The 21,474-nt window shown below is 39.2% G+C and overlaps 1 protein-coding gene across 1 annotated transcript; it reads right to left on the minus strand.

The window, feature by feature from the left end:
• Positions 1-3,630: 3,630 nt before the first annotated feature.
• On the minus strand, positions 3,631-7,022 carry LOC118828231. The gene is made up of 2 exons (XM_036734703.1): positions 5,122-7,022; positions 3,631-4,925 (listed from the first exon to the last, which is right to left on the minus strand). The coding sequence occupies exons 1-2, from the start codon at positions 6,762-6,764 to the stop codon at positions 4,808-4,810; spliced, it is 1,761 nt and encodes a 586-aa protein (XP_036590598.1). The 5' UTR covers positions 6,765-7,022; the 3' UTR covers positions 3,631-4,807.
• Positions 7,023-21,474: the final 14,452 nt, after the last annotated feature.

Raw genomic sequence — 21,474 nt, forward strand, 5'->3', positions numbered from 1 at the left:
CATCTGCACAGAGATGAAAATTGAACCCACAGGACCTGATGTCATGATATCCATAGAGTATAGACACAAAAGAGAAGAGGGCATAGGACAGAGTCCTGTGGTACACCAACACAGGAGTAACATATGGTTGAGCATCTAATGAGAGAGGCTGAAGAGGTTTGCTTAGATAAGTGAGAACCAGGAAAGAGCAGCATCAAAACTACTGGTTTGGTGTTGGGCAAGTCATTTAATTTTCCTTATCCTTGGTAGCCTCATATAGAAAATGAAGAGATTAGACTAGATCTCCTCTAATACTTCTTCAAGTTCTAGATTTATGTTCTAAGAGACTCAGGGAGGAGAAAGGATGGTCAATTGCTGTTGTGTCAAAATATTCAAAGTGGTCAATCAGGACCAGGAAAAGGCCCCCGGGTTTAGCAAGTGAGGGCACTGGTAACCTTGGAGAGAATAGTTTCAATTCAGCAGTGGGATCAGAAGCCTGACCCAAAGGAGTCACAACTCTTCCTCCTATAGCATGATTTTACATCATATAACCATTCTAGTCATCCTCTAGCTGGCCAATTTCCTTCCTAAAATGGGTTGCCTAGAACTAGAGTAGAGCATATTAGGATTATCACAGAATATAGGAGATGTTATAATTTTCACATATTTGAAGCTCACATTAACTTTTTTGGTTGCTGTGGCATTCATTCGACTCACTGAGCTGGCAGCCCATTAAAATCAGGGTCTCTTTTGTACAAATTGCTTACAAAAAATTACCAGGTTTCTTGAACAGAAGTATGTGGCTACCTTTGTCTCTTCAATTTCATCTTATTTGTTTTGACCCGATATTTCAGCCTTTTGGAACTGGGAGGGATCCTTATTTTCTGGCAATGCCTGCTCTTCTTGAAAATCAGATGGCTCACCCTATTGTTGCCTACTACAGGCTGGTGTTAAATGTGCATTAGAAATAACTTGCTTGCTCCTGAGAAAAGTGTAAGACAGAGTGGAGCATAGAGCTCTCCTGGGACTTTTTTCTCCCAGTGGAAGCCTGTGGCAAATTTATTTGCAAACAGGCTAATAATGTTCAGGTCATAAATGCTTGCGTAGAATTTTGGTTTTAGCCGAGTGGATATTATTATTATTAATAATTATTATCATTATAGCATCATAATTATTATACTGTGCTGTGTTGTGCTATACTATACTACACTATGATGTAATAATAATACTTTATATTTCTAAAGGAAGGTTTGCAAAATGCTTTGCATGTATTATTTCCAAAGATCACATTGAGCACTAGCAATAAAGGTATGAGGTATATGAAGAAAATTTTTTGTTTTCTTAAATATTAAGAAATCTATTCCAAATTGCAAATGATTTTGGGGGGAAGAGGTTAATTTTTAAGGGCTAAGGAGAAACAGAGGAAGGAGCCAAAGAGCATTCACCATATATCCATTATGCATTTTGAGATGGAAGTGAGCTTTTGCATTGTAGAAACCTAGTCACTCACACACAGAAACTAGCTAATGACTTGCCTGGGTGGATATGTTTAGACCTCAGGCTGTCACCAGGTCTGAAGTAGACCTTAAAGATCAAAGAAGGTTTCAGTGTACAGTAGTGTCAAAGCCTGCTATTGTATGCCACTGAAGCCTTCAACACTGTCTTTTCCAGTGGTATCTGACTGTGGCTGTACACATCGTTACCCAGATTAATGAGGACAGATGGGATTCTGTATAATCAGACTTACCCTACTGCCAGGCTGATTTTTCTGGCCAGGTGGAAAATCTCAGAATTGAACAATTTCAAATTTAGCATCCTGTTTTGACTTAGGAAAGCTGTAGGATGTTTAAGTACAGAAATAGAAAGCTCCTGAATTATTATTTTCTATTAGTTTTTGTGGTGATCGGAGCAGGGAGTAGACTATGCCCTTTAGGCTTCTTTAGTTATAGTTTTCCACTTTGAGTATAATAAGGTCCTGGAGAGAAAAAATGTGGAACCTATCAAAATTCTGTGCACTACAGACCTCATTATTTGATTGAAGCTTGCTCTCTGCTCTGTCTCCCTTTTTTCTTCTCTCTCTCTCTCTCTCTCTCTCTCTCTCTCTCTCTCTCTCCCCCCCTCTCGACCCCTCCTTACTTCCCCTCCAATCGTGGGTTCTCAATTATCATAGCTGCACCTGTGGTTAAAATATGGGGGTTAAAACTTATCTACAGGTGTAATTTAAGATGCTTGAAAAAGATGGCGCGTTAATAAAGAAACTTTGAGGTGTTCAAGCATTAGGTGGCAGAAAGGATTTGCATTCAATTTGCAGAGATCAAAAAGGAAATGCAGGCATGAGCCTGAGGGAATGGGAGCTTTGGTGTGCCCAGTGACTGCTGGCTAATATGTGCTCGGTGCTGCAGTGTTGTGAAGCTGGGATAATTTAAATTGGGGAGATTCACTGAATGATGAGGGAGATTTTAAATGTTTCATTGCCCTTGCCCAGTGAAATCCCTTCATTATAAGAAGAGGGAAGCTGTAAAAGCTGCATTCAAGTTACAGTATCTGCCAATATATAGGCTCGAGCTTTTTTTAGCTCTTCGTTGTATTTCCTATTGACTTGATGGGACATGAGAACCTAGCTACCCAACTAGAATTGAATCTTAGCATGTGCAAAGCTGTACTCAAATTTTTTCATCCCCTCCAAACTCCAGCCTTAGTTATCTGCTTTGCTTCTTAACCATCCCTTCCATTTGAGTGTATCATAACTCTTTTAGTATCTCAGTTGAGAAATCATGGAGCCAGGTAATTTTCCCCTCTCCTTTATCCTTTATATGACCTCCACCAAGCCCTGCTATTTCTTCCTTTAAGCTATCTCTTAGATTCACCCCATTTCTTCTCTATTTCTGTTGCTACTACCATAGTCCAGTCCTTTTTAATCCATACCTGGAATTCGACCATAGCTTCCACCATTCCATCTTGTGCTTTCATAATATCAGACCTCTATAGTCAGACTTCCTATTTCCTTCTCATATCTGGTCTAGATTCTTCTGCCTGTCCTTTTAAAATCCTCTTGCAATATGGGCCCATCCCATTCTGTCATCCTCTTTTGCCCAGTATTCACCTTCTGTTCTAGACAGCCCGGTTTTCTCAAAGCCCCTTAAAGATATCAAATTATATCAGCTTAGATAAAAAATTTATTAAATTTACTGCATGCCAGGCATTGTGCTAACTCTGGGAATACAAATACAGGCAAAAAACTTGCCCTCACTGAGCTTACATTCTAACAAGGGCAGACAACACATACAAAGAGGCTGAAAAATGGAGGGGTTATCCATAAACCTCTGGGGGAGGGGCAAGGTAGGAAAGTCTTGAGAGTTAAGAGATGAGTCAGGTCTCCCCTTTCCCTGTACTTTTATAATCAGTCACAGAAAAACTCTACTCTAATATCTTATGGTGGAGAAGAGATGAATCCAGGTTCTGAAAGGCCATGTCATCAGAGCACATGCTTTGGCAATTCTACCATTCTGGAAAGTGTGGACCCACAAAACCTTCTCTCTGCTGTGCATGAACCAGCCTAGTGTATCAGGAGGGCCGAGTTTATAATCTCAAAGAAGATCATAAACATGTCTGAAAGGTTCGGAATCGCCGGATAGAAGAAACTCTCAAAGTAGAAGGCAGAAGAATCAAAACATTTATTTAGGCTCCACAGTAACCAACCCATGAACCAGAAGCCCCATTTTGATATGTTGGTCATAATCTTCCAGGCCCAATAGGTACGCCTTGAAAGAGTAACCAGGAGGCTACAGAGAAACATGATTGCGTAAAGCAAAATCATGTTTCCCCCTTGATGGTAATAAGATTACCCACTGGACTGAAGTCTTTGTTCAGCTTCCTCCCGTAGATCAGCTCTGCTGCTGGCAGCTCCTGCCTCAGCTGTGTCTGTTTCTGAAACTGAAGCTGCAACTGAAACTGACGATGTAACGGTCGTAACTGCCTCTGTAACGGTCGTTGTAACTGCCTCTGGCTCCAACCGGAAAAGGAAAGAGAGGAAGAATCTTCAAGCTGTCCTCTCCCCTCTTATAGGGTTTCTGACATCATCAAGCTCCGCCCAAATGACCAGGGCCGATTGGTTCCTGAGTTGGCTCCTCCCCCTAGGGTAGACCAGGTTCTGGAGCTAACACCTCCCCTCAGCCAGCCCCATGACTCCCCACACAGGAAGCCGTCTGCCTCCCGGCATGCTCCCCGGGCCTCCTGCCCCGGAAGAGCAAGCCACAGTGTCCAGAGGCTCAATGAGGCAAGCTGAGCCATTCAAAGAAAACAAAAGCCATTATGGCTACATTCCACCCCTTGTTATAGGATACATAATCTAATCAGCCATGTATCCTAGAACATACATTGTGATTCAATTACAAAGGAAACTAAAACATATCATTCATTATAAAGCAAAACATATCATTTGGTGACATTCCTAAACATTGGTTTAACGATTCAAATGCGATCCACCCCTAGGTCCCAGCAAGATAATCTCTTCAATCAATCATCCCCAAAATAATTATTAATAATTCAAATGTCCACCCCTAAATCCTTGTATCCATTACATAGGATCAATAATATCATAACAATAAAACAACACAGCAAGGATAACACAAAATAAGTAAACAGAACACTATCATCATTTCCCCCCCCCCCCTTGAACGATTGGGGCTCAAAATCTTGGGGTGAGGGGTGAAGGTCTCATTTTCCATAGCTTCTTCATGCTGAAATTGGATGTAGAGATGGCCCTGCCCCCAAAAAGTCCCATTCCAGAGGTCATTTCTTTAACGAGCTGGCAGGAATTCCAAGAATGCTACATGCTTAGGCAGTCACCGGAAAGTGCAGGGTGCTTAAGCCTGAAGGAAACAAAACTAGCAACAAGGTTAGCCAAAACAAAGGACAAAAAGAATAGACAAGTATAGACTATAATTCTTCAAATAAAATCATCTCAAGTTTGGTTGAGATTTCAATTATGCAAAGATCCAACATCAGAGCCAAACTCAGGTGGGAAATGTTTCTTTTCAAAAGGAACATAATGAGGAAGCCAAGAGGATCCCACCCTAGATATAGACTAAGATTGTCCTCCCAGCCTTTCCCCAAATGTACAAGTTTTCATCCGTTAATCACACAAGGTCACCTTCAGTCTGAGTGGCTTGTAGGCTTGCAGGAGCAGTTCTTATTTCCCTATTTCTCGTGTTATCAAGTCCTCTATACATTCTGTATAATTCATTGGTTGGAATTCCATCTATCATTTCAAAACCTACCCCTGCTCTCAATAAAGTAGTAAACATTTCTTTCCTTGTTACTCTCCTTTGGCGCCAAGTTTGCTGGTTATTCACCCTTCTCTCTTGAGGAGATCTATCCCTTCCCCAGTCACCTAAGTCATATAACTGTAAAATCTTATTTATCACTGTTGTAAGACGGCTCCCTACTTCTCCAAGTAATAAATTCAAAATTAGTTGTTTATAAGCAGGGGGAGCTGTCCTAATTATTAAATTCCTATGAGACAGTCCCATTGGATCATTGTAATATTTGTCTGCAGTTCCTATCATAATGGCAGTCTTCATTACCTCCTCCTTTAGTCTCATGATACAATCTCTAAGTGAATACCAGGGTCTGTGCTCAGTGGGCCACATAGAATCAGTATCATATTTCTTATTGCATCCCACAGCGGCTAATGCCAACAGAGTAGTCTTGCTATCACCATCTCCTTGCTGATGATGTTCCCTAAAAGCTTGTTGAACTAGAGGATCATGGCTGATACCTATGAATCTCATGCAGTCTGTCCCATCTACTGATATTCCACCGGCCCCTTGATCACTGAGTCTTACCATCCAAGATATCAATGGTTCTCCTATTCTTTGGCTGAATCTACTCAAAATATCTGTGACCTCTTGCGGTGAGAAATCTTCCTGAATTTCCCTTGTAACTGAATCTTCACCTCGGGTTTCTGTCTTCCTCCTTTGTATGGGTCGAGCCCTTGTCTGATCATTTAACCATCTCCTATTCTCTGTGTGAGGCACATCCTGAACCCCAGTAGTGTTTTGTGCCTCAGCCGGCTCTTTCTGGGCTGGGTTGAAATGCACTCTGGGCTTTTTTGGTCTCCTGTTGCTCTTAGCCACATTAATAGAAAAGTTCTCATTTGAGTCAGTTTGGTCTTCTGCTATCTGAGATTTCCCTTCTTCCTGTGGGGTAGGAGTGCCCCCATGTCTTTCACTTAATCTCAATCTTTCGTATACTAGCCGGTAGGCTGATAACACTATCCAGCTTTGCCTAGATAGTGATGCCCCTGACTGAATCCCAACTTCTCGTAAACACTTTTCTAAATCCCTAGGATCTCCTCTCCGTAGCCTTGGTTCCCAGTTTTCACAGGGTCCAGCTTTTTTAGCCAATTCTTTTGCTAGGGAGGAATAAAATGGATCCTCCCATCCTGGGATATTTATCTCTTCCTCTGGAATTGTTCTGCTTCTAAATAGAGATCTTATACCTAGCGATCCTGTTCGTGACGCCAAATGTATCAGGAGGGCCGAGTTTATAATCTCAAAGAAGATCATAAACATGTCTGAAAGGTTCGGAATCGCCGGATAGAAGAAACTCTCAAAGTAGAAGGCAGAAGAATCAAAACATTTATTTAGGCTCCATAGTAACCAACCCATGAACCAGAAGCCCCATTTTGATATGTTGGTCATAATCTTCCAGGCCCAATAGGTACGCCTTGAAAGAGTAACCAGGAGGCTACAGAGAAACATGATTGCGTAAAGCAAAATCATGTTTCCCCCTTGATGGTAATAAGATTACCCACTGGACTGAAGTCTTTGTTCAGCTTCCTCCCGTAGATCAGCTCTGCTGCTGGCAGCTCCTGCCTCAGCTGTGTCTGTTTCTGAAACTGAAGCTGCAACTGAAACTGACGATGTAACGGTCGTAACTGCCTCTGTAACGGTCGTTGTAACTGCCTCTGGCTCCAACCGGAAAAGGAAAGAGAGGAAGAATCTTCAAGCTGTCCTCTCCCCTCTTATAGGGTTTCTGACATCATCAAGCTCCGCCCAAATGACCAGGGCCGATTGGTTCCTGAGTTGGCTCCTCCCCCTAGGGTAGACCAGGTTCTGGAGCTAACACCTCCCCTCAGCCAGCCCCATGACTCCCCACACAGGAAGCCGTCTGCCTCCCGGCATGCTCCCCGGGCCTCCTGCCCCGGAAGAGCAAGCCACAGTGTCCAGAGGCTCAATGAGGCAAGCTGAGCCATTCAAAGAAAACAAAAGCCATTATGGCTACACCTAGATAGGAGAAGAGTCCCATTGCCAGTAGACTGGCCATTGGGGGGTGTTTTTTTGGCCAATCAATTAAACAGGGAAAAATATATAATTGTACTCCATCCTGTGTTGTCCTCCTTTCACTTCTGTAATGATGGAGCAGAGAGCTAGAAAGGGGGATAGAGAAGGATAAGTAACACATGGTTTTTACATAGTTTATAAATATTAATTTAATTTGTGATACTTTAAATATGAGATCCTTATCAAATGACCAATGAGGTGACATACTATTATTGACGTTCTTACTATGATTAAAACTACAAAATATAAATGGAAGTATAGCTTACAGGATTTCCATGGAGAACAAGTAAAGGAGTTGGAAGAATTGATTTTAACACATGGCCAAATGTAGCAAGTTAAATCATTACATACATCACCTCATTTTTCTTGGCATATTATATAAAGAAGATCGCCATGAAGATAATTGCACTTCATGCACTTAGGACTCCTGCAGAGGATAAGGAGATAGAGAAATTCTCCAAAGAACTCTTGGAATCCAAATTAAATCAACACATACTTTAAAACTTAGTGACTTCAGTCCAAATGTAGTTGTTGGAGGGCTAGCCTAGGATCAAGAAATTCAAGAGGACAGAGGCCCATTTATTATGCAAAACCTTTATTCTTATGTATCATGCAAATTTTCTTTGAGAAAAGACCTGGCAATAGTCACAAGGAGCAGCAATAATATCACAAGCAAAAATGAATAAGTAAATTAACAGTCTTAACAGACAAGAAATAACAGTTACTAATACAGAAATGATTTCTGAATTAACTGTCTATGAAGAATCACACCATTGATTTGAACATTGAAAAACAACAAGAAAGAAAAGAAAGAAAAAATGTGCAGAAGATATGTTATGCAATTAAAACTAGTAGAGGGGAAAATGCATTTGCAGATAGCTTGGTGTGAGACTTAATCAAGTCAGATCATGCAAAGGACTTTTAGGGATCAACCTGAAAGAATACTGACTGAACAGACAAAAAAATCGAAAAGATCTGTAAACAATTCTAGTATTATTCTCCATTAATGACAATGAACCACCATTTTACAACTCAAATATCATATTCCGTAACACATTTTGTGAAGAAATAGAACTTACATCAAGGAAAACAAAGTCAGGAAATACAAAACAAAGTCAGCTAGACCAAATATACATACATACATACATACATACATACATACATACACACATACAGGAATGATTCATGATAAAAACAACATAATTTTTAGGTGTTTGAGTAAGCATTTCTCAAAATGTGTGAAAGAAGGAAAGATACAAAATGATTGGGAAAGTCATAGGAATTATTACAACTGAGAACAAAAGGTGATTAAGAGGACATTAATTACTACCTACCTGTATGTCTATTTCCTCTTCCATATAAAATCTTTATGAGATTGATTTACACATGTATGAAAATATGAGAAGGAAACAAGGAAAAACATAGATAATACTCTACCTCATATGACTTCTTTAGAGTCACACAACAGGCTGAAAAGGGAACAAACTATAAGATTTCACTATATTTGTTGTTTAATTATAAAAATGATTTAGATGAACAAGGTATGCATATGTTAAGATCATATTTGATTCTTTGATTCATTGGTGGAACAACAGAGCACTTCCTTCAATTCACCTATTATTTTCGATGAGTAAGGCATAAAACAGGGAAACATATGTTTACCAAAGATGTTTGCTATTATCATGGACAGTGTCAAGCATGGAGTCTGAATCAAAAAGGGATTACCTATAGATGGAGATGTCTTCCAGATGTTCCTGTTTGTGAATGGCATTGTACTTATTTCATAAAGTTCCAGAATGCTGTAGCACCTCCTTAATGGGATATGAAATCACTCAAAAACAGTTTGCCTTAATAATTCTCATAGGAAAAAAGGAGGGGATGAAGATTGCCTACTTTCCAGAATATCATATAGAGAGCTAGTTCATCAGTACATATATCCTAGGGGCAGCTAGGTGGTACCATGGGCAGAGCACCAGACCTGGATTCAGGAAGACCTAAGTTCAAATCTGGCCTCAGACCCTTAGTAGCTGTGTGACCCTGGCCAAGTCACTTAACCTTATTTGCCTCAGTTTCCTCATCTGTAAAATGAGCTGGAAAAGGAAATGGCAAACTATCCAGTATCTTTGCCAAGAAAACACCAAATGGGGTCATAAAGAGTCAGATACAACTAAAATGACTCAACAATAACAACACTGTTGTGGGAAGATGAGCTGGGCCCACCAATGAAGAGGTATGAATCATGGAATATTTGGATCTCTGAAGAATCAAAATTGTGGGTTGGTTAAAGGTCAATGAGGTTGGGTACATTGGGTATCACTAAGGTACAGCATATGACCAAAGACAAATTACATGCAAAAAGTGGCATTAAAGGAATCAAAGAGATATATGACCAGAAGAGGAAGTGGATTGGTAATGAGGTAAGAGTATATAAAGAAAGTGTTCTTACTATAATGTAGGAAGTACCCACATAAAATTATGAGGCCTAGAGGAAAGTATCCAGCACATTGGGTAGAACTCCTGTGGAAGACTAATGGGAGTCCGTGGAAAAAAATTACATAGGATAAAGAGTGGTTAGTTTGTGAGATGCATATCTATCTATCTATCTGTCTATCTATCTATCCATCTATCTATCTTTGGTAGGCAGTGCCTACATTTCTGAGATCATAGATCTGTTGAAGGCTATTACCTTGTTCAGTACCTAATTATTCTCATTTTGTGTATGGTAATTTTGTTTTCTGAGATAAACTATAAATTCCTTGAGGGCAGGGACTTATGTTTTTTTTATACCCCATAAACCTAGTGTATGAGTAGGCACACAGTCCTTGTTTAATAAATGCTTGGTGACCCAGTAGTCTTTTTTTTCCTCCCTCAAAATGTTTTTTTTTGGAAGAAAAATATTATTGATAGTGAAAAAAGGGGCATCTAGTGTTTGTCCAAAATATACAGACTAGCTCTATGGCTTGTCTATCCCATTGTATATCATATTCTGGACAATAGACGTTCTTCATCACCTCAATTTTTCCTGTGGGTATTGTTAGACCAATTTCACAGTTCAAAAACTAATCTCACAGTTCAAAGATATTATACATACACACACATCCATCCATATATACATATATATATTATGCCATATAAATGGGTAAATACTAAATTTAAATGTGGGTTTGGTTGAAACTGAAACTACCCAAGTGGAATCCTAATGACCCTGGGTAAAATTATCCTTTCTTTCAGACTAATATCCAAAAGGGATCCTAAAATATATAATCATAGAATTAGTGGATTGGAAAGAAATTAGAAGACCATTTTAATTCTCATTCATTTTACAGGAAATGGAGGTCAGAGCAGAATAAACTAGCCAAGAGCTAGTTAGTAGCAAAGCTAACATTAGAACAAAGTCCTTAATTCATACCTTCATTCAAAAAAGTTGTTTTAGTATCTGCTTATTATGTGGGCTGTTTCATGAGAGTAGCTTGAAAGAAGGGGAGCAATAAGAGTTTATCTTAAGAATATTCAGCAAGAGTGACTAGGAGAATATTTACATTTATTTAACTAGAGGAGTGAGGAAGAAATAGGTTTTCAGTCTATTTCCCACCCTACTTAGCCTGGACCCTATGGTCACATAATTTAGCAACCAAGTGACCATTCATCTAGATACCTTCATCCTAGTGATCTTCCTCCATTCTCAACCTGCTAATCTCTAAACATGAGTAACAGGTTTAGAAATTAGCAAGCAGACTACCATCTGTTTTATTTTCAACTAGAATGCTAAATGTTGTTGGAGTAGAGTGATATATTCAGTTTTAGAATATCTAGTTAAGGATGTCTAGTAGGCAGTTGGAAGTTAAAGCGTGATGATTGGGAAAAAGGACTGTTCTAGTAATACAGATTTGGGAATCACCTCCCTAGAACTGATACTCGATGCCACAGGAATACATGAGAGCCCTGGAGAGGTGTAGATAAGGTCTAAGGAAAGACCTTCAAGGAATGCTCATAACAAGAGAGCAAAAAGGGTAAAGAGGAGCCATAGAATATGTGGTTGGTAAGTCATTTAAATGTTCCTGAGAGAGGAAAGTCTATAATGTGAAGAAAATGCCAAAAAGTAAAGAAGATAAGGTTTGAGAAAAGGCCTATGGATGTGGTAAATGAGAAAGTGAGCAGCTAGGTGGTACAATGGATAGAGAGCAGGGCCCGGATTCTGGGAGCCCTGAATTCAAATCTAACCTCAGACACTTACCAGCTGTGTGATCCTGGGCAAGTTACTTAACCCTGTTAGCCTCGGGTTCCTCATCTGTAAGATGAGCTGGAGAAGGAAATGGCAAAACACTTCAGTGTCTTTGCCAAGAATACTTCAAGTGGAGTCACGAAGAGTCAGACGTGACTGAACAAATGAAGTCATTACTGGTCTTGTGAAGAGCAGTTTTATTAGTGATGCTAGATTGCAGGAGTTTGAGGAGTGAATGATGAGGAGGAGGTTGAGGCAGTGACTTTTAAGTAATCTTTCAAGAAGTTTGGCAGTGAAAGAGAGACAAGAATGCGGCTGGTAGCTAGGGGGTAGAATCATCCATGGATGAATGAAGAAAAGAAGGAAGCAAGGAAGGAAGCAAAGAAGGAAGGACAAAAAGAAAGAGGGAAGGAGGAAAAAAAGAAAAGAAAGAGAAGTGAGAGAGGGAGGAAAGAAAAAAGGAAGGAAGGAAGAAAAGAAGCAAGCAAGGAAGAAAGAGCAAAAAGAAAGAGGGAAGGAGGAAAAAAGAAAAGAAAGAGAAGTGAGAGAGGGAGGAAAGAAGGAAGGAAAGAAGGAAAGAAGAAAAGAAGGAAGGAAGAGAGGAAAGAAGAGAGGAAGGAAGGATAAAAACACATGAAGAGAAAGGTGGCCAGGGAGCAATATTTTAGACAGGGAAGTCAGAGCCATAAGGAAAATAACTGACATGTCCTTTCCAGGAATGATTATGTTGATTTGATTACTATTTCCAGATCTGGAGCTGGACATATATAGGGAGAGAAGGACAATGTTAATATCCTAGACTAGGGCCTGAGACTGAGCAAGGTAAGGTGAATGCTCATCAACCATATCCTAGGATCACAGAAGTGGGAGCCCTAGTTCTGATAGAGGTGAAGGCTAGAGTTCAATTGGCATAGGGAGATCTGAGCATGTTCATAAGTAAAGAGTTAGGAGTCAACAGAGAGGAATTAAAGATGTATGAAGGAGAAAGGATAATAATGTCATAAAGGAGACAAGATGGATTCAAGGACAGAAAAACCAGGAGAGAGAGAAAGGACAAGATAGGAGGAAAATTAAGGATAGGAGTTGACACTGGGAGAAATGGAGAGTTGAGTCAATGAGTGAATAAAATGATTGCCAGACAGTAGCGAGGATCCACCTGAAGTTATGAAGCATAAATTTATGATGGATAAAAGCAGAAGGTTTTGTAACTTTTTTTCCAGTACTGCTTGACATACTAGTACAAGATAAAATGGATGGTTAGTGTTACCAAGGTTTGGAAATTAGCAAGAAGAGAATGGAGAAGGGTCAGTGGGATGAAGGATTCCTGATTGATTGTGGCTTTATTGCTAAATCCTTGCTTGGGAGGATAACACAAGATTTCAAGAATAGGAAGAGATTGAAGGACCAGAGTATGGGAATGAAAAAATCTTCAGGAGGAGTGAAGGGGTATAATGGGAGATCATAGTCAAAGAAGAGAATTTCAGAGTTCAAGATTTTCAGGTATAGTGGTATTGAGTGATGGTGAGTTAAAGTTAATGCTGTTGAGGTTCTAAAGTTGAGTGGGGGTGGAATTCATTGGAATTGAGGAGGCTAAAGAACTGTGAGGTCAGGGTTTTTGAAGAGACTTTAAAATGGGAATTAAGGTCACCAAGGATTACAACAGACAACGGGCTGAAGAAGAGAATTATGAAATAATTGCAGTAATCATTGAGGAAAGGAGGCAAAGTACTAGGTGGCAATGCGAAATAAGGAAAGATTCATCGATGGTAGCAGAGTGATGGTATAGAAGTATAGAAGTGGTGGAACTAGTGGTAGAAATTCTACAAATGTCTCTGCATTGACCTGAGAATTGAGAGCAGTGCTGAAAGTCCTACTAACAATTCTCCACCAAGCCTCCTAAAAACTAGTTCTATCTCTAACTTGGGAATCTTTGTGGCAATGGATAGCAGGATTCTTGAGAGGCTGATCTTCACTTAATAGAGGGACAATTGTGTGTGTGTGTGTGTGTGTGTGTGTGTGTGTGTGTGTGTGAGAGAGAGAGAGAGAGAGAGAGAGAGAGAGAGAGAGAGAGAGAGAGAGAGAGAAAGAGAGAGAGAGAGAGAGAGAGAGAGCATACTTGGAGCAATTTCTAGGTCAGTACAAATACATGAATCTATCAAAATATCTATCAAATCTATCAATCTATCAAAATCTATAAACTGCAAATTTAATTCTTAACAGTGTCCCTGAAGATAAAAGACAGCTAAGTGGCATAGTGGATAGAGGACTGGATTTGGAAACAGGAAAACCTGAGTTCAAATCTTGCCTCAGACTCTTATTAACTGTGTGATCCTGGGCAAATCATTTAACCTTTCTCACAGTAGGTCTTTCAGGAGAAGATAGAGGCAGAGTCATCAGAAGATTGAATCTTTAAATGCTCCCACTGCATCCAAGCTAGAGGAATTCTCTGTTAGTTTTATTCATTCATTCACTCACTCATTTGTGCATAAAAGTATTTCTCTCTCCTTCCCACTGCCCCTCCCCCAATTGCACAACAAAAAAGAAAAATAAAATCTTCATCACAACTATGTATAGTTTGGCAAAAGAAGTTCCCACATTTACTATATTTAAAAATTCCGTGTCTCATTCTCCATTTTAATTCAATCACCTCTCTGGCAGAAGTTGGGTAGCATGCGTCATTTAATCCTTTGGATTTGGTGTATATCATTGCAATGATCAGAGTTCTAAGTCTTTCAAAGGTGTTTTCATCTCTAATGTTGTTGTCATTGTATATATTTTACCTAACACTGTACAAAAGTTCTCTTAATTCCGCTCATTTCATTCTGCATCAGTTCACAGAAGTCTTGCCAGTTTCCTTGGGAACTTTTCATATTACTATTTATCAAATATAATTCTATGAGACAATGATATTTCATTATATTTATAGATCACAATTGTTTATCTGTTCTCCAATAGGTGAGCATCCTCTTAGTTTCTAGTTTTAGGCTACCATGAAAAGAAGAGCTATCATTATTTTTTGTACTTACCAGTCCTTTTCTTCTTTCCTTGATTCCTATGAGGTACAGACCTAGGTCAAAGGGTATGTATAGTTTAGTAATTTTCTTGGACGTAGTTTCAAATTTCTTTCTAGGAAATTGGCTAGACCAATTCATAGCTTTACCAACATTGCACAAATGTTTCTGTGTTCCTGCAGTCCTTCCAATATTTATCATTTTCCTTTTTTTCCTCATCTTTCAATCTTACAGATGTGAACCTCAGTGTTGCTTTAATGTGCATTTCTCTAAAATTATTGTCTGGAGCATTTTTTGGTATGTCTGTTGATAGCTTGGATTTCTTCTTTAAAATTACCTTTTCATATCCTTAGATAATTACCTATTGAAGAATAGCTCTTGGTTTTATAAATTTGGATCAGTTCCTCATATATCTTGGAAATGAGCCCTTTGTCAGAGAAATTTACTACTAAGATTTTTTTAGTTATCTGTTTCTCTCCTAATTTTAAATGAATTAGATTTATTTGTCTAAAAACTTCTTAATTTTATAGAATCAAAGTTATCTATTTTGTTTTCTGTGATTCTCTCTATTGCTTGTTGAGTCATAGACTCTTCCTCTCCCTATAGATCAGAAAGATAATTTTTTTCCATAGTCCTCTAATTTGCCTGCCATGTCACCATTTGTGTCTAAGAAATGTATGCATTTTGAGATTATGTGAGATGTTAGTTTATATGTAACTTCTTCCAAATTGCTTTCCAGTCTTAGTAGCAGTTTTTGTCAAGTAGTGATTCCTTACCCCCATAACTGGGGTCTCTGAGTTTTTTGCACGCTATTATGTTCATTTGATTCTGTATGTTGTATGCCTGATCTGTTCCAGTGATTACTCTATTTTTAATTGATACCACATCATTTTAATGACTACTTTGTAGTGCAGTTTGGGATCTGACACTTCTAGGCCACCTTCCTTCCCCCCTCCCTTTTTTCCATTTTTCCTCTTGAAATTCTTGACCTTTTGCTCTTCTACATAAATTTCATTATTATTTTCAAGCTCTGCAAAGTATTCCTTTGTTAGTTTATTAGTAAGGGACTGAATAAGTAAGTTAATTTAAGTAGTACTGTAATTTTATTATATTACATGAACGATATAACAAATTTTATTATATTACGTGAGCAATTAGTTTTTCTCTAACTGTTTAGGTCAGAGGCTACATTCTAAGCTCCATGCCAGATCTGATTGTCAGTGGACATGTCCTTCCCCCTTCTTCTTCAAGGGACAAATATTTCATATCAAGGATGGCATATTCCTTTTACGATAGAAAATGATGTTCTCAATTCAGTCACAGAATTCACTGGGATACACTCTTCTTTGAAGTATATTGTTCTGGATAGAGCTGAATCCAGGAAGTCCACATGGTCAAGAACTGTATTCTAAATAGCTAGAGAGTAAGGGGACATCCATGGATCAATTGGTATTGTCAAAGATGGCTAAGCTTCTAAAAGAAACAGCACTGGATTATATGGACTTCTGAAGCTGAACTCTGTAGTTCAGCTCCCTCTTTTTAAAGATGAGGGAGCTAAGTGCAGGGAAGGTTAAGTAACTTGACCAGTGCCACACACAGATAAATGGGATTTGAAGTCATGTCCTTTAATCCAAAGATAGTGCTCTTTCCACTCCATCATGCTGCCTCTAGGTACCACTAGAGCAGGGGTTTTTAACCTTTTTGATAGCATGTACCCTTCTGGCAGCCTGGTGACCCTTATGGCCCCTTCTTAGAAGATTGCTTTGAAATGCAAAAAGTAAAACACATAGTGTTGCAAGAGAAATGTATTATTTTGAAATAAAAATGTAATTTTTTCCTAAGTTCACAGACCCCTTGAAAACTATCCACAGGCCCCTGGGGAACCTATGAATCTCGGATTAAGAAGCATGGCACAAGAGAGATTGTTAGAGATGGGTTGTCCTTAGGGATAGTTTAGTTTCAGTTACATGAAGAGGACTAAGAGACAATGCAGGCTAAAGCTGAGGATTATGTTGAATTTGGTTAGAATAGACTGAAAGTTCCAATGGGTTGGTGAATTGGTACAGAGAGTGGGTGGGGTAGAAAGAAACATGATGAAAGCACAGAAGGACGGGGCAGGGAAAGGTCTTGGTTTTGTTTATGTTTAGGATGGTAGTTTGTTCCATCAAGAGGCAAGTTGGGAGAAGAATGCCAGCCATGGGCAAGATAGTTCTGAGTAGGTCGAGGTGAGATAATGGATGAGTTTTTTGAAGTTATCAGTTCCAGTTCCAGTGTCTATAGTATGTTGGTGAATGCGTAGTGGTTTCAAGCCTTTGTAAGTAATCAAGGGTTTTGTCTATAGAGATGGGGGTGGCAAGAAGTTAGACTAAACAGAATGAAGCTCCATCAACTGATTTCTATGTAGGTTGTAATACATTGAATTTAGAATTAGAAGATATGGGCATATGGGCTCTTGTCCTAACTCTGCTACCTCTTAGTTCTGTGACATTGGGGAGGTCATTTTTTTCCTTATCAATTAAATCCCATTCAACACAAATTTTTATGCAGTGCCTACCATGTACAGCGTACTGTGTTGGGGTGGTGGTGGTTTGAAACCTACAAAGATGAATAAGGCTTCATGACACTTAAAATAGATTTAGGGGGATAGAATACATGATATCCAAGAATTTTTCAGCTCTGTGTTCATATCCCCAGGTCTAAAGTCTAGGATCCCAAACAATATTTTACAAAGAAGCCTCTGTTCTGTCTACTCCTTTCCTTCTCCCGTTCCCAAACTTCTTTCCATATAGACCTGGTGGAAGTGGACTTCCTTTTTTTGGTCAGTTGCTCCTACTGGAACTTCTTAGGCAGTAGCATGAGAATGCTATGTTTGGCAGCTAGGAGGCACATGAGGTGGAACCCTGGGACTGGAGTCAGGAAGACCTGAGTTCAAATTTGACCTCAGACACTTGTACGGCTCAGGGTAAGTCACTTAACCCTGTTTGCCTCAGTTTCCTCGTCCATCGAATGAGCTGGAGGAGGAAATACGGTCATGGAGAGTCAGACATGACTGAAACAACTGAACAACAAGCATGAGAATGCACCCTCTTTTATAGTAGAGGGTAGCCTTGAATGTAATCTATTGCCAAACACTACAATTTACATATACAGTAAAAGAAGTTGGGGGATGTCAGCTACGTTACCCATGCAAGCTTGGATTTAAAGCCCCAAGGTAGCCTTGGCCAAAGATAGTGACACCTAGAGCCCCAGACATGGCATGTGGGCTAACTGTCAATACCAGCTGGAATTCAATGGGAGACTTGTGACTGTCAGATTCACTAGTTTTGGCCAGTGTGGGTTGCATGAATTGGAACTCATAGCCCAGACATTTCAGGAAATCTATAGCTTATATTTATAGAGCTTTTATGGGTAGGCCCCTACTTGAACTTTTTAGCAGTCAGAGGAAGCAAAGTATGTATGAAGAGCAGTAGATTGGGAATTGGAGAACGTTGGGGTCTAGTCTCAGCATAACTGCTTACTAACTTGGTCCTGAACTCTGTGAGAATAAGCTTTCTCATCTTTAAAATGTTGTTCAGTCATTTCAGTCATGTTGAACTCTTCGTGACCCCATTTGGGGTTTTCTTGGCAAAGATACTGGAGTAGTTTGCCATTTCCTTTTCTAGCTCATTTTATAGAAGAGGAACTAAGGCAAACAGGGTTAAGTAACTTGTTCAGGGTCACACAGGTAATGATTGAGGCCAGATTTGAAGTCAGGAAGATGTCTTCCTAACTCTAGGCCTGGCACTCTATCCATTGAGCCACTTAGGATAATTTTTTAAAAAATTAACTTGAACTTATATAGTACTTTATGATTTTCAAAGCAATTTTCTTACAACAACCCCAGGTGATGGGTGTTTCTAACTCACAGTTATATAAAGCCTTCAGGCTTATAAAGTACTTTTCTCAGAACAATGCCTGTGAAGTGAGATGATACAATAAAATAAATGAGATAATGGATTCCCTCTATTAATCTGTTGGCACTCTAGCATATCGGGCATAATGGATTAGAAAATGCATTATTTCTTTTTTAATGTAAATTTTATTGATATCTTTTGATTTTATTTCACCTTCATTTCCCATTATATTACTACCCCTTTCTCTTTCAAAGAGAAATACCTTATGACAATTTTTAAAAGAATACCAGGGGAAAAATTCAACAAAAGTAACCAACATATCAACCCTATCTGACATTATATACAGTGTTCCACACCCACTCCCCATAACTGCAGAAAAGAGAGAGGGTTGCATTCTCACATTTCTTCTTTTGGACGACACTGGGTCATAATAAATTCATAGCATTCAGGGTGGTTGTTCTTTCCATTTACATTTTTGTAGTCATTGTTTCATTTGTTGTTTTCTTGCTTCTGCTTACTTTGTTTTGCATCAGTTCATCTAAGTCTTCCCGTACTTTTCTATATTTTTCATCATTACTTCTTTGAAAACTATAAAAATAAAAAGTATAGAGATAGAAAGTTGAGTCAGTTTCATATAGCACAAGAGTCCCAACTTGTCCTGTGTATACTGGGCTACAATGTCTGTTGCCTTATTTTCCGTATCCCCACCCTCATTCCAGTTCCTCACCCTCCTCTTAGGAGTGAGGGAAAGATGGGAAACCTTGGACTAGAAATCTCCTGCTGTATATGGCCAGCTGTTGTTGACAAAGCCTTTAGACATGGCTGTGGGCCTCAAAAGAGAGCAAAACCTGTCCTCAAGACAGGCCCCAAGGGTATAACAGTACAGCTGCAGCTCCAGGGGTCTCTGGCTCAGGGCCAAGGGAGAGTAAACACTCTGCTTAGCTTTGAGGACTTTGCACAGCTGGCAGCTAGATATACTGACTCCAGGGAGTGTTCAATCCATGCTGTCCAAACCAGTTAGCTCCAAAGGCATGGTGTAGTTCCTTGGGAAAAGGAAAAGCCTTTTGTTCTGCCTTCTGATCCCAAGGCTGTCACTACCCTTCTGAGAGACCTTGAACAGCCTACCCCCACTCAAAACTGTTGTCTAAGCTGTAAAATGGGAGAATTTTAAAGACTATTTTAAAGACTAATTTTAAAGACTAAGACTAAGCCTAAGATTGGTGAACTTGTTTTGAAAAAAACATTTTGAAAACTGCTTTTCAGTAAAATTGCTTTCCTTTTTAATGCTACGTGTTTTATTATCTGAATTTAAAGGCATTTTCCCCCTGAAAAGTAAATAGTCTTTACCAGAATGACAAAGGGGTCCATGATATAAACAAAATTAAGAACTCCTAGACTAAATGCTTTTCTAGGTTTGAAATTTTCCTGACGAATAACCCAAAACATCTCATATGTTTGCTTGAAGCTTAGAAGAAAGTTTTTTTAAGAAGTCCACATCTTGTTGTTACTAATCAAACCAGTTGATAATGTTGAATGTCTACCATTGTGCTAAGTCTATAAGGAGAGAAAGAAACTCAACATAGGAAAGATCATGGAACTTGGAATAAAAGAGGTTGATTCTAGCCTGAGTTCTGTCACGAACTAGCTGTGTGACAAGTCGTTGGGCAAATCATTTCACCTGTCTAGACTCAGTTTCTTTAGATGTAAAATGAAAGGTTTAAACCTCCATCTGTGGATGTTTGGGGAGCTACCAAGCTCCTGCAAAAGGTCTGCGAATTCATAAACACCCCTCTCCAGCCAGAATAAATAACATCCCAGAATATGCATATTGCTATTTTTCAAATGTATGTAGCAGTTGTGATGAATAAAACAGAAGTCCATTTAAAAGTATTATTGAATTAATAGTAACTTTTTGTCATTATGCGTTCTCTCAATCAATGGACACTTAAAATGCTAATACTACTACCATGGGAAGTTCTTGTAAGTTTTTGATATTAAAAAAGGTTCCCAATCCTAAGGGATAGGGGCCTAATTACTGAACTAGATTATATTAAAGGTTCCTTTCAGCTTTGTGATCCTATGAATATGAAAGCCATTTGTAATTCCAACTATTTTGCAATTGGGCGTAAGCCTGACAAAATAGTACCTGACAAAAATGAAATCTCTGTGAAATTTGATACTGGGAGCCATGATAAAATATGTTAGACTCTAAACACCCAAAGATGTAACATAATAGTGTCGGTAAAAGTTGACGTTGAGGGAATGTGAATTTTTTGTGGAGGAGGAGGACAAATTAAAAGGTTTTCTGTTTCTCTCCCAGCTGGGAACCTGTTCTTATGTCAGGAAGCTCTAGTAGGGGTTTTGAATTACAGTCTGGGACCTCTAACCTGGCCAGTTCAAGTGGGAGTGAGATCCTGGGGGAAAACTGAGAGGTAACTAATTAAGATTGGAGGCCTAAGGACAGTAGGTTTAATTGTTTCACATTTCTCCCTTCCGATATATTACTCTTTCCTATAAGGTAGAGAATATTGACTTTTGAAAAGATATCCTAGAAATGTGGTTGAATTTAGATCATGTATGAACCTTTAATTTAGCTAGAACAACCCTTTCATTTTTAACAATGGGGAAACTGAGGCCAGAGAAAGTGGTTGTGATTTGCTCAAGTTCACATTTTTGGTTAACTGTATAGTTTGATTTAGGTTCCTAAATCCCCAAACTCTTATTCCAATGCTCTTCTTGTTGTGCCAGATTTAACTACGATCAAATATAACTGTATAGAATATTTTAAAAATGTAATAGAAGTCTGTGAGGCATGGTAATGTGAGAAACGTGGTTTTGGGGATCACTGGACTTCCTAGGCAGGGCCAAAGTCCTGAAGAAGAACCCTGTGATAATCCCTAGGGAAGGCTGTACAGACCACAGGACTCCCAGAGGAAGACAAAGTGGTAGCCATCCCTTAATCTGTGGGGATCACAGGGCTTCCTAGGGGTCAGACCCTAAGGAAGACCCAAGTGATGGCCCCT

The sequence above is a fragment of the Trichosurus vulpecula genome, chromosome 8 (genome assembly GCF_011100635.1).
Source record: "Trichosurus vulpecula isolate mTriVul1 chromosome 8, mTriVul1.pri, whole genome shotgun sequence".
NCBI lineage: Eukaryota > Metazoa > Chordata > Mammalia > Diprotodontia > Phalangeridae > Trichosurus > Trichosurus vulpecula.

Coding starts and splice junctions, on each gene's coding strand:
- LOC118828231 (XM_036734703.1), bottom strand. CDS start 6,764: ATGATTTTGCTTTACGCAATCATGTTTCTCTGTAGCCTCCTGGTTACT. Junction 4,926..5,121: donor CAGACTGAAGGTGACCTTGT/GTGATTAACGGA, acceptor TTTTATTTGAAG/AATTATAGTCTATACTTGTC.